Here is a 12,730-nt window from a genome sequence, read left to right on the forward strand (position 1 = left end):
GTAAGTTTGTCTATTGCTTATGTCTTTATTATAAGAGTCTCTAGAACTAATTACTTGCTTATAGGCTATATATCAGAGAGCTCCCTTACCCCTAAGTCTTGACCTTGTTAGAGAGGTTAGTCTACCACCAGACTCTCTTATGATAAAGGTAGCTAAGCCACTATAATAGAATCTTCTATTGGTTGCTAGATCTATTATAACGCTTTCTAGAGAAAGTCGGTATCCTAGGAATCTTTGCTAAGATCAAATTAATTGACTTCCTAGCTTGCTACCATTAGCAATGACTCCATCGGCTACTCTTTGCCTAGACGGTAGAAAGTCTTCTTATTAAAGTAAACGTTATAAGTTATAATGACCTTATCGAGCTTAGGTATCTAAATGTAATAGATATTAGATATATAATATCTTATAAGATACCTTGTTAGCCTATATAGTAGTACCTTAAAGTCTTTTATACGTTACTTAGTTTCCCCATCCTTATAGAGGATATATACCCAATATCTATATATAAAGATGCTATTCTAGTCTAGGTATAAGTTGCTAGTTAATATAATTGTCAAGCTAGGTTTATACTAGTAAAAATACTATTCAAACTAGCTATAGAGTACCTTATTAGGAGTTCTAAACGAGTAAATACGGCTTAGGCTTATTATATATAAGTATACCACTACTTATATACTTTCTAATTTATACTATTAAGTATCTTGATTAAGCGTAAGATTAGTTCTTACCTTACTCGCTCTATTAGTCTGTTAAGCTTATAAGTATATAAAGGTAAGAGTTTAAGATCAATATTATTTTCTATAGTCTAGGTCTAGTAGCGTATTAGTATACGCCCTACTAAACTAATCGTTATAGTATCGTTATCCTACTTAATCCTATGGATAGTAAGCCTATATTAGCGTCTTACCTAGCTTTTGAAATTCTAGATAACTCCTATAATCTAGTCTAGCGACTTTATTATTAAGAGGAAAAGGAAGAGCTTCCTACTATACTTATCAATAATTACAAGTAGCTATCGCAATCTATTAATCGCTTTAGGATAGTTAAATAGATCCTAGGCTACTTACTAGAATAGGTATATAGACTTTTACTTAGGTAGTGTTTTCCTAGAGATAACCTTACTTATAAAAGTATAAGCGTAGCTCTCGTACTTAATATATATTATCCCCTTAATATAGACGTTTCTAGCGTTATTAACAAGCGCTTTTAACGCTTCTAGTCCGAGGTAGCTAGCTCTTAAGTGCCAAAGATTCTTAGTATCCTCTCTTATAGTAGGTAATGCTTGCGTCTAGGACCTTCTACTATATATAATAAATATATTCCATAAGGATATATAAACGTTTATAATACCTGCTTTACTAATTAAGATATAGTCTAGGAAGCTTAGGTAGTAGGAAAGTAGCTTATATTCGAGGAAGGTAAGATTATATTTATATTCTAACTTATAAAGTATAATGTTATTTTCTAGTGTTCCGAAATATAGTAAGTAATCTAAGCTATAGTATTAAGTGTCTACCTTAAGTAATAGAGCTTCTAAGATAATATTAATATAGAATCCTTTGATAATAGTAATATCCTTAAGCGTTAGGCTCTTAATATATAGTCCATATAGTCCATCTAGAACGTTTTTAATTACCTAAGTACCCCTTCTATTAATAGGGAAGGTCGTTATACCTGCTTTAACGAACTTAGAATCCTCTACCTTAACAAACGTCCTAGGTAAAAGGAACTTCTTATTATTAACTAAGTAGGTCACGCTATATAAGTCTAATAGAGTGCTTTCTAATAGAGGATAGTATTATAGAGTGACTATACTAAATGCCCTATAGTAAGTCAAGAGCTCGCTAAGTAATTAAAGGCTAATAATTAATATATTGAGCTAGTGCCAACCCTCCAGGGCACCACTCAGCACCTCCAAAACCAAACCTCCGTCTGGTCAGATGGGGAGGAGCGTCGGCTCAAAATGTCCAGGGCATCCGAGTATTCGCGGTCACAGCAGGCAAGTCCAACCATCTGGACGGCAACGACGATAGGGGCAAAGGTGGCGGCAACGATGTCCCTCTGGACAGACGTAGAAGAGTCTACTTACGTGGAAAAAGATACTCCAACTTACAAAAGAAAGAAGAACCACATCTCGTCACTCCAATCCATCAGAGCAAACGAGTGTTGAAAGCCATCTGTTGTCCTTGTCTGTCTGTCTGGTGCTCCTAGATAGGCAACCCCTATTTCTGCCTATTGTATATAGCAAAGCTCTACAGAACCGGAAAAACAAAACTGCACCCTGTGTCCCTCTGGTCATATCAAGAACTTCTAGCCCTAGTCTAATATTAAGGGAACTAGGATATCTTACCCCTAATTACCTAGAATAGGATAGCTCCCCTTACTTAGTAATAAGTTAATTTTTTAGTCTAGCCTACTTTAGCTTATTAAGCTCCTAGTAAATTCTCTTATACTCTTTATCGGAAAGGTATAAGCATTATTTATTACTATAGATAGCTTACTTAAGTATATAATAGTCCATTAGATCCTATAGATGTCTTAGACGCTTATAGGGATATCTTATATTATATCTCTAACCGCTATAAGAGTCTCTATACAAGTCTCTACCTCTCTCCTTACCACTTTTCTAAGCTATAAGAAGTATTAGTATATAAGTTATTAAGAAGATTCCATACTTCTAAGAGACTCTAGGTTATATATCATTATTAATTAGGATCTTAGCTATTATAATAAAAGTGCTAAGCTCTAGAAGTAGCTATCCTATATTATTAGCAAGCTTAATTTCTATCCTCTTATTTACTACCTGGGTTAATAAAATATATATAGTGATAATATTAAGAAAGGTATAAAGTCCTTATATACCCTATACTTCTAGGATATTATATTAGATAGCTTACTAAAAGGCGACATTAAAGTTATAAACCTAGCGCTATAGATTAACTCCTGAACGCTTAGCTATATTAAGACTAGTTATATATTATATAATAATTATTATATAAAGCGTTATGATAGATAGTATAAGTATAGAGTAAAGTGCCTAGATAATCCCCTTAATAAGGTTAATATCCTTCTTCCTATACGCTTTCGTAGCTTTATGGAGTTTAGGATCTATAGTATATACTAGCTAGTATTATAACTATCCTATCCGCTTACTAATATCTATAGTATATATAATATCTTTATAAAAGGAGTCTTATAGTTACGTAAATTCGGCTATAATAGCTATGTCAGAAGGTATCAAATCTATAGACATCGAGGGTGACAATCCTTCTAGGAGTTGCTCTTAGGAAGCTAGGAGGAGGTTATCTCTAGCTTGCTTACAGGTTAGGCACTACAGAACTTCCAGATCTGGCTCGCGGTCGCTATTAGGGTTGACAAATCCCTATATACTAGCAAATTCAGCCTACGACTACAGTTTAATATACCACAAGTTCTAGGAACTAGGCCCTATAAGGCGTGTAGAAGTCTCGACTAGGATCTCGGACATAATAGACGGATACGTCGTCGAAAGCGTATTAAAGTAGGGTAAGAGAGTTCGTAATAGAAGAAGCTACTACTAATATTAAAGATACGTCGGCAGAGGAGCAGTTAAGGCGCCGGGCTTATAACTGCCGAACGTAGTGATGAGCTTCTGGGAGCGTTAAAAGTGGGTGGCTATACGAAGGAAAGAGTGCCTTGTTGAAGCTATCTACAAAGGAGACAAAACGAGTGGTATTCATAGACAAAGGGACTGGCCAATGCGTTGAATAGCCTCATACAGCTGTGGCAAACGCGTGGCTAATACGTTTGGAAGCTCTACAGCTTCTGACATTATTCAAAGGGGGCGGATTCTTGTCCTCTGAGCGACTAGTTTTGGACCCTTTTGAGCAGATAAGGAAGATTTATATGCAAAATCCGCGTTTTATCTTCATTTGCAAGCCGAATTGTGGCGAGAAGCGAGAAGGCCGCGTAGTACAGAAATAGGGTGATTCGAACGTCATCGCGATTAGATTAAGTCCTAGATCCGACAGCAGCGGGTTTCAGATTTTGTTGCAGTGGATGAATGGATGAATGGAACCAACGATCTTCGTATCTCTGCTATACTGGCGGATTGGCGATGGTTCTGGAGGAAGAAGGACGGAGGCGTCCAGAGCCATCCTGCAGGAAGATGTGGGTGGCTGCAATCCTTGGTAGGTCTGGGAACCCTAGTAGGCCCAGTCTACCATAGACTTAGACCAAGATGATCTATCCTCACTGCGCCCTGTACTAAGTCCGAGTTGCGGACCATAATTACTATATAGTGTACTAAGATGGCCCGTTTCAAACCAGCAAATGACACTGTAACTGAAGGATGCTGCGGCGGGAGAACATGAAAAACAGGACTGCATGTGGTAAGAAGAATCACTTGCGTAAATAATTCGAATAAACCTTCAACTTAATATTCCCCCCTCTGATTAATAATACCTGGTAGTTAGTCTGAGAACTAAGATAAAAACATATTGGTTGTTGGAACCACTGCGCGGTTCAAGTCGAACGTCAGATATCACGATGTTGATGGAATGCAGCCATCGGTTTGATTCTGTTGATTGCCGAGAACTCGTCAAGTGGCGTTCCGCGCCATATGGCGGTCAGTGGCTAATTGGCTCAGTAGGCCTATCTGACCCACACGGCAGGTTCCGAAGCTGGTAACTAGGTGACACACCACGTTGACCTCGATAATCTAGGTAGCAAATGGCAATCCCATCTATAAGCAGTTACTTTGACCAAGTTTGGTAAATCCAAGCAGAACTCAATTCCGGACTAATTTTAGCACCAACAGCTAGGCTGTGTACCTTAAGGGCCTCGTCTCTGTTTCAGCCTCCAAGTCTGGTCAGACCAACATACTGGTGCTTCTATTGGGCCACGTCTAATTTTGGCATTATCCAGTCTACTACGGAGTAGGTATGATGGGCAAGTTAGACCCCCTGTCTGGGTATAAACAGGGGGCCTGACAAGCGGGCGCAGGCAGGGGAAACTGGTGATAGAGGCACAAGAGGTTTTCCCGAGAGAGCCCTGTCGGTACCTAGGCAGGGGGGTTAACTTTGGCTCCCTACCCCAGTATACTAAGCCATGTTCATTCATTTTTGCATCATCTGCACAGTTTGTGCCTTAGTGGTGAATTCTAACCAACAAGATAACTATCAGGAATCCTTGACAGCTGCTAAAGATGACGAACATCATTCTTATAAGTAGGCTTGGTGACACCTCGACTGACGACCTAGCTATTCGTCTTCATTCGCATCGATAATCAGTGCCTACCCCTTTACTTACCAGTCTTCCTCTACTAGTGAAAGGAACATTTGACAAAACACGCCTAAAAGAAATAGCAAACCTCAAAATCACAACCTACTGCCCATCATGCCCTCATATGATCCCGCGGAAAACGTCACGAACAAAGACTTCAATGTTTACGACGCGCGCGATGTGCCGAGAGCAACTTCCCAACGCTTTAAAAATCTGCATCAAGCTCTGGACAAGCAAATTGTACACTTCACGGTCGAATTCCTCTACACCAACCCCGTCAAGCCCCATGTCGTGTTCAAGCTTAACTTCCGCTCTCCGATAGGCCCAAACAACCGATTCTCCTCTGCGCGCGTTTCCATGGAGCTAGGCGAAGGCGAGAAGGATGGCGAGCAGGGCCCCGGAGCCTGCCAGATCAAGCTCTGTAGCTACAGGGGCCGGACGGAGCGCGCAAGCGCTGGCTTCCAGTTCGAGCTCCGGCGTTCGATCACCCTTGCCAACATGATCCAATTGATCAATGGCACGTATGATGGGCTGGATAACACCATGAAAACCGACATGAAGCCTTTCGACTTTGTGGATATCAACGGTTACTTTGACGGATGCCGCGACTGGATGTAAGTCTACCTGTCTTGTTGCTCCGGGAAAACGCACCGAAATTTCAAGTTACTAACGACCACTGCAGCGCTCAAGTCTTTGTCCGGGCGCATGCCGCAGGCGTGGTGGGCTGGGCCATTGTGGGCATTCTTGGTCCCAGCGGGCAACAAATGCAACGCGAGAGCCTGCGTCCAGAGCAGGGGGCACGAGTAACTCCTATCAACTGGCATAATGCAGGCTTCCATGACGTTATTGGCAAGTTCTTTGGGCGGCCAGTGCCGACCGGGTCGGCCACTTCAGTTGTCTACTAGCGCGATCTCCCGGTCGAGAAAGGTAAGTTCTGGGCACGGGGCTTCTCGCGTTATGTCACCGACCGGCATCAGCGTTATACACTGCCGTACAGAGTGCCCCAGCCTAACACCGGCGCGCCTGGCAACACTGCCGGGCGTGGCGGTGGTGCTGCTGGCGCTGGACGCGGTAGTGCTGCTGGTGCTGGACGCGGTGGTGCTGCTGGCGCTGGCCGTGGTGGCGCTGCTCCTCCTGCTGGACGCGGTGGTCTTCCGCGACGCAGGTGAGGCTAAAATGCCAAGTCCAAAACTGGCAACGCTAGATTTTGTTGCCTGGCATTTGTGCTAGTTTGCTACTTGTGCGGAGAAGGGAAGAAGGGAAGAAGAGAGGCAGAGTTGGCGGGATGTTGTATTGTAGTCTCACTATCTGGAATAGTTTTGAGACAGTGGAAGATGGAAGGGGACAATAGGAATTCCGCTCGGCTCTGGAAGCTTTAGGCGGCTTAGATCAGATTCATAAAGAGTCCTAACGTTAACGTGATTGTATAGCGAGTGGCAATGTATAAGTCGGACCCCCCCCCCAATGCTCCGACCACTTGGGAAACCTTGGCACTCATCCCTATCCTTCTTCTTCAACCTTCAATACAACAGTCTGTTGAACCCAGCACAATATAGGAAGCTTCTGATTCTATACTTTCCGAGCTACTCTCTTTAGCTATAGAGCCTTCTATATTGCCGGCTTCAATGAGGGCCTAGTAGATCTGTTCAATCGAAGCTGACTGCTCGTTCGGATCCGTAATCACCCTCTTCCTCTTCGACGGCAAGGCTGCTTCTAACTCTGCTTTTAGAGCTTCATTTAGTTTAAAGTCCTGCTAATCAAATAGTGTTTTAACTTTCCTAAATAGGAGCACATATATAGAAGGATACTAAGCCTTAATAGCTAGGTTAATTGGTAAATTATATAAGTCTAAGCCTAGGTCCTAGCAAGAACCCTTATCTAATAGGCCTATAATAGGCTTAGCCAAAGGTTTCAGAGACAGAGGGCAAAGAGTCAGGGGTTAAGGCCTGTAGCCCTTGAGGCCTTTAGAGTAACGGCCTAGTAGTAGGTTTAACAACGCGATGGGCATCGTCAGCCTCGACACTGACGTGGACAGCCTCGACAGTCTCTCGTAGGTCAAGGCCGTGGGTGCCGAGGAAGTCGGCGAACGGGAGCGCGTGTACGGCCAGACCTTCTACCTCGGCACGCCGGACGACCTTTGGCCTGGACGACACCGGGGTCTGCGCCTTCTTTACCGAAGTTAGCGACCGCATCAAGTTCGGCGACGGCGACGCCCGCAACTCGCAGGGCACCTGCGGACAAGCCCTGTCGGATTCGTCCGTCTCCGCCCTGACCAACCGGGCCGAGAAGGTGGACCTTAATGGTCTATCGGGCAGGGAAGCCTGCGAGAGACTGCAGAGGGACTTCTTAGACAACTTCGACTCAGACTGCTCTGCCTCTGTCCCGGGAGACCGCTGGACTGGTATCACGGCCAAGGTTGAGTGTGTTCCGGTCCGTGCTAGAGTCAAGGAGCACTCCGAGGGTTCTGACTGTTGTTTCTTTGATAGCCCTCTCCGGCAAAGAATCTCCCGAACCCATCTCCAGGCGGCAGAACAAAACTTCAAACTGCTGGCCAGTACTGCCCAAGAGCAACGACTTGACTCTGGTCGAGCGGGTTAACACGACGGTAAGCCTAGTGTCCATTCACACCCTCCACCCTATTTGACCTGAGCCCCGGAAAAAACCGACGGTTGTTGGTTGTCTTTGGCAGGGTGACTACAATGCGTCGACCCTCATCAAGAACCTGTTCAGCATCGCCCCGATCCTAACCGTCTTCTCCCCTGGCGACGGCGACGACAACCTGGTGTCGGGGACGAAGGGGCAGTTGACATGTGTGAAGGCAATTGATTTGGCCACGGCCACCAATGAGACGCAGTCAGCGAAAGACGGAGATGGCGACAGCGCTGCCGCCAATTGTCGGACAGTGGAATATTGGCGATCTGGGTTGGCATGATGTCCATTGTCTCTGTGCTGCTTGGGTATTAAGGTCCGTAGTCTTTCGCGACTGCGATATCTTAGTGTTGTTTGAATGATGCATGTCGAAATTTGTAATCCGTATGTATTCCGTACAGAGATGCCCGTCCGACTCTCTCGATTACGAATCTGCCAAGGGATTCCATGTCCAGTGAATTGTGCCCCTTGCTTCGCACGCAATGCCGTGATTGGGCATAGAGCTTTGGCGGCCAGGGGCGGAAGCTCGCCTATTGGCCAGATAGTTTCGAACTTCGTAGTGCGAAGTGTAGTGTGAAGGAACCAAGGAACTTTCGTGTAGCATTGTCAATGTGCACGACCTTATCTTCAGCGGAGTCCCCGGCTTTCGCTGGTTCGACTGACACCGCCTTCGCGAGTCAACCTCTGATTCCTAGCGCTTTGTCTGTTTTTGGCACGCATTCGTTACCCATTGTCCTTCACCCCGCTTCGGAGTGTTGCAGGTTTAGCATTTTGTAAAATTATGGAGTACAAGCGGCAGCAAGCTTCTTCGCCCAAAGTTCCCCCTCGGCTGATAATTCACGGCGGGGCGGGCAACATCACCCCGTCGAACTTGACGCCGGACCGCTACGCCGAGTTTCGTACTGCCCTTTTAACCATTGTAAGATCTCTGCCCATTCCCTCTCTCCATACCACTGAGAGCACTATTACAACCCACTAACCGTGCCATCCGTCTCCAGATCTCCAAAGCCCACTCCTATATGACGACGCCCTCCCCGGACGACGGCAACGGGGGCGGCGGCGAAAAGCTACCCTCGGCTCTCGCCGTGGCGACGCACGCCGTTTCCCTGCTCGAGGACGACCCGCTCTTCAACGCCGGGCGGGGTGCCGTCTTCACGCGCGACGGGCTCAACGAGCTCGAGGCCTCCGTCATGGTCTCCCGTGGCCGAGCCAAGCGTGCCGCCGCCGTCTCCGGGCTCCGCCGCGTGCGAAACCCCATCCTGCTCGCCCGCGAGGTGCTGCGCCACGGCGATGCCGACCTCCGCCCATCCAAGCCCGGCCGTCTCGCCGCTGCCGCCGATGCTCTGGCCACTGATGTTGCTGCTGCTGCTGCTGCTGCTGCTGCTGCTGCTGATGATGATGATGATGATGCTTCGAGCGCGCAGCTGAACGTTCCCAGCGCGCAGGGGCACACGCACCTGCACGGCGAGACGGCCGAGCAGCTGGCGGAGAAGTACGGCCTGGCCCTGGTGGACGAGGGGTATTTCTGGACGAAGAGACGGTGGGAGGAGCACCTAGGGGGCTTGGAGAGGGAGAGGCGCGGGGGCGGCGGCTGGGCGGCCACATGGAGCAAGGACGAGTACGTGCCGCAGGGCACAGTGGGCGCCGTGGCGCTTGACGAGGACGGCATCGTCTGCGTCGCGACGAGCACGGGCGGGCTGACGAACAAAGTAACCGGGCGTATCGGGGACACGCCCACGGTTGGAGCGGGGTTCTGGGCGGAGGAGTGGGTCGAGCGCGCGCAGTCCGGCGGGGGATGGAGTCGGCAGCCGGTCGTAACGTTGGCTGGGGCGCTCCGGAGCTGGGTTGCAGATTGTTTGCCCACGCCCTGGCTCTATACGCCTCTTCCGGCCGGAAGGGGTGAGCTAGTCACCACGCGATCGGTCGCTGTTTCGGGCACCGGCAACGGAGACTCCTTCGTTCGGACCGCGGCCGCGAGAACAGTCGGCGCCCTTGCACGCTTTGCCGGCGATTCCTCCCGCGAAGCAGTGACCAAGGTCGTTGGGCCAGGCGGCGAAGTCCAGAGAAGCGCTGGGGATAGATGGGGCAAGACCGGTGAGGGTGAGGGCGGCATGATCGGTGTCGAGTGTGTCGTTGTGAGAGACGCCGAGGGCAGCGTGGTTGAGGTCCGGTCCGAGCTGCTCCAAGACTTCAACTGCGGCGGTATGTTTCGAGCGTGGATCGATGATCGCGGTGTCGCCATCGCTCAGGTATTCCGCGAGGGAGAGGAAGTACCGGACACATACGCCGGCGAAGGAAGACCCGAGAACCCTCGTGCGTGGTCTGGGGAGAAGGTGGGCTTAGTCTGACAAGTTCAGTAAAGAATCCTTAGATTGGGAGATGGACAGGTCGCCTGGCTTCAAGATGGATATTATTTTCTTTGCAGATATTCCCGCTGGCTGCCGCTGCCGCTCAACTCCGTGGCAAGCGTAGCCGACCGATTCTATGTTACAGCGAACGCCGCCACCAATATGCTGACCGTCATAAATGCATACAAAAATACACATCCGGGCATTGCCGAGCGCACGGAGAAGAGTTGGGTGTGTTGAAAGGCCGTCACTAAGCATTCCGAATCGTGGCGCTCTACGCGAGCATCTTCTCGCCCGAAGGAAGTGGTTGCGGCGCCTTCGATCCATTAGCCCACGCCCACGCTGAACAGTTGAACCGAAACAATTTGTTTACTTACCTCCAGCTTTGTGGCACCCGCAAACATCTTCTGGAATCCAATACCGACGCCCTCGATGACGGCAAGTAGGATCGCACAACTAATGGCACCGTTCCTCGCCGCCTTGTATCCGCCTCGGATAGCCAACGAGCCGCCCGTGAAGAACCCGGCAATCTGTTGTTGTGTTAGAGCCTGTCATTCGTAATGGAATATTCGCGACGGAACACGGGGCTACTTGCAATCGCATTGTACCTGTCACGACGTCAGCAGAGTCGTTAAGCAACGAAGAGATCCACGCGACCGCCGTTCGCTGGGGTAAGGCAGCGGGATTCAGGGTCCAGCCGGAGTTGGAGCACTTACGCATCTTCCTTTTTCCTGATGCCCTTGACTGCGCAGTCGAACGTGCTGAACAAACCACCCCAAACGCCGAAATTGCCTCCCAAAACTGGGGCGCGCATCTTGATCGCTGTGATGGCGCCTAGCCTCCGTTCGCCATACGGGCTGTTCCTGAACCCTTTAACACCATGCCAGATCGTGCCTCCAACAGCCTATTGGGAAACGTCACATTAGCGGACCGACTCCGTGGCGCAACCGAGGCAATATGACAGCGCGCTTCGTGGGCTAAAGCGCATCGAAGCGAATGCCGAGAATCGGATTAAGGAAGACATACACCCATGCAGAAAGCACCGCCGAAGTCATTGAGAATGACCCAGGGGCAGGGGTCGCGGGTGTGATCCATCTTGGCCTGTTGTCTGAAATCGAACGGAGGAGAGGGAGGAGGACGGCTACGGTCAGCGCGTCGCTGTGTCTAGATGTCGCAAACAAGAAGGCAGCCGAGCAGACTCCAGATCTGTGGAGACCGATGTCGATGAGCCGGCGCGCTTGCGGTTATCGTCGATCGATGGGTAAGGCGGTAAGGGGTCGTTATCGGTGGTGATGTCTGCAAATTCGCCGCGATGATGATGGAAACCGAAGAAAATTGTTCCGTGACAGGGATGTTGTGCACAGGCCATTTCACCACGCCTCGGACCCGCAGTTGCGAGATAAAGTGGGCTTTTGGTGGGTCACCGGTTCTCGGAGTTTCAGAGCCGAGAGAGTTCGATGAATCGTTTTTTGGGCTTCACCCATGAACCAGCTACTAATGATTTTGCGCGATGAGCTTATCAGGCCACACTACGGAGTACTGTATGTAGTTGGTAGTGTACCCGATGTGCAAACCGCTGTCAATGTTCAAGATTGTGTACTTGGTCCTTCTCTTTTGCTTTGACTCGATTCCAACAGAATAGAACGTTTCTGCTAGTGGAACATGTTGTCCAACTTTTCCTTGCCGCGCGACGGGAGGTGCAAAAGATACAGTTCTGGATGCTTTCACCACGTCTTCTTCAGGTTGCATCGCGGCATCAACTTCTCGGAACGGCAGCCCTACGCAGTAGTGTACTGCACCGGCAGGGATGATACATACGTGGTATGCTTCCCCCCGGAACTACGCACTGGTCCGCCAGCCCCCCCACCAACCGAATCCGCCAAGGAGGGACCAACCTCTGACCCCGGGAAGTCCTGTGACCACCCCCAAGGTCGAGCAGAGACTTTGTCCTTTTTGCTTCGTGGCATCCGTTCTGTCGCCGACTCGGAATCCACTGCCAATGAGCTATATCAGGAGCAGCGGGCCCCCCTCGCAAAGCTCTCGTGCTCGCGCTGCCGATCGGTTTGCCAGAAACACACCGTGTCACTTAACTATGCCTCTCCACTGCCTTGAGCCGTAAAAGCGGTGAGATGCTTCCGTCCTTCTTCTTCCGACCTGTTCGCTCCGGGATATGAAAAGTGCTCGCGATGGCGCACACTGCCCCTGATCTCACGTCATGTCTTGGTTCCGGCGGTACATTGCGCAAAATGGAAGATATCGGAACTCTCAGCGAACCGGAGGTACAAAAACAAGGCGCTCCCAGCCAGGCTCGCCTTGCTCCACACAAGTTTGTCTGGCGTCTTGCTTGCCAGCGCAGCAGCTCAACCAGCCCGACCAACGAGGTCACAGACGGAGAAATGGCCGTAGGAGTGCCCGTTCTTCGTGCATCTTTTGATCCATGGCGCCGCGATTTTCGAGAGGACGACCGT

General features: G+C 48.9%; 4 protein-coding genes across 4 annotated transcripts; 3 read left to right on the forward strand and 1 right to left on the reverse strand.

Moving 5' to 3' along the window:
* Positions 1–1,908: 1,908 nt before the first annotated feature.
* Positions 1,909–2,913, reverse strand: MYCTH_95222 (uncharacterized protein; the record flags this gene model as incomplete). Its single annotated transcript, XM_003663880.1, has 6 exons — positions 1,909–2,062; positions 2,117–2,231; positions 2,364–2,386; positions 2,505–2,530; positions 2,623–2,636; positions 2,901–2,913. 6 exons carry the CDS (start codon positions 2,911–2,913, stop codon positions 1,909–1,911), a joined length of 345 nt encoding a protein of 114 aa, XP_003663928.1.
* A 4,458-nt stretch (positions 2,914–7,371) lies between these two features.
* Positions 7,372–8,146, forward strand: MYCTH_15789 (uncharacterized protein; the record flags this gene model as incomplete). The annotated part of the gene is made up of 3 exons (XM_003663881.1): positions 7,372–7,687; positions 7,752–7,879; positions 8,063–8,146. Coding segments are annotated over 3 exons (528 nt in total), but the record flags the coding sequence as incomplete, so codon positions are not given.
* Positions 8,147–8,530: 384 nt separating this feature from the next.
* MYCTH_2306173 (uncharacterized protein) lies at positions 8,531–10,604 on the forward strand. The gene is made up of 2 exons (XM_003663882.1): positions 8,531–8,833; positions 8,913–10,604. Exons 1-2 carry the CDS (start codon positions 8,696–8,698, stop codon positions 10,260–10,262), a joined length of 1,488 nt encoding a protein of 495 aa, XP_003663930.1. The 5' UTR covers positions 8,531–8,695; the 3' UTR covers positions 10,263–10,604.
* Positions 10,605–10,679: 75 nt separating this feature from the next.
* On the forward strand, positions 10,680–11,352 carry MYCTH_2093591 (uncharacterized protein; the record flags this gene model as incomplete). Its single annotated transcript, XM_003663883.1, has 3 exons — positions 10,680–10,794; positions 10,953–11,178; positions 11,283–11,352. Exons 1-3 carry the CDS (start codon positions 10,695–10,697, stop codon positions 11,350–11,352), a joined length of 396 nt encoding a protein of 131 aa, XP_003663931.1. The 5' UTR covers positions 10,680–10,694.
* Between the last annotated feature and the right edge of the window lie 1,378 nt (positions 11,353–12,730).

Source organism: Thermothelomyces thermophilus, chromosome 4 (genome assembly GCF_000226095.1).
Source record: "Thermothelomyces thermophilus ATCC 42464 chromosome 4, complete sequence".
NCBI classification, from domain to species: domain Eukaryota; kingdom Fungi; phylum Ascomycota; class Sordariomycetes; order Sordariales; family Chaetomiaceae; genus Thermothelomyces; species Thermothelomyces thermophilus.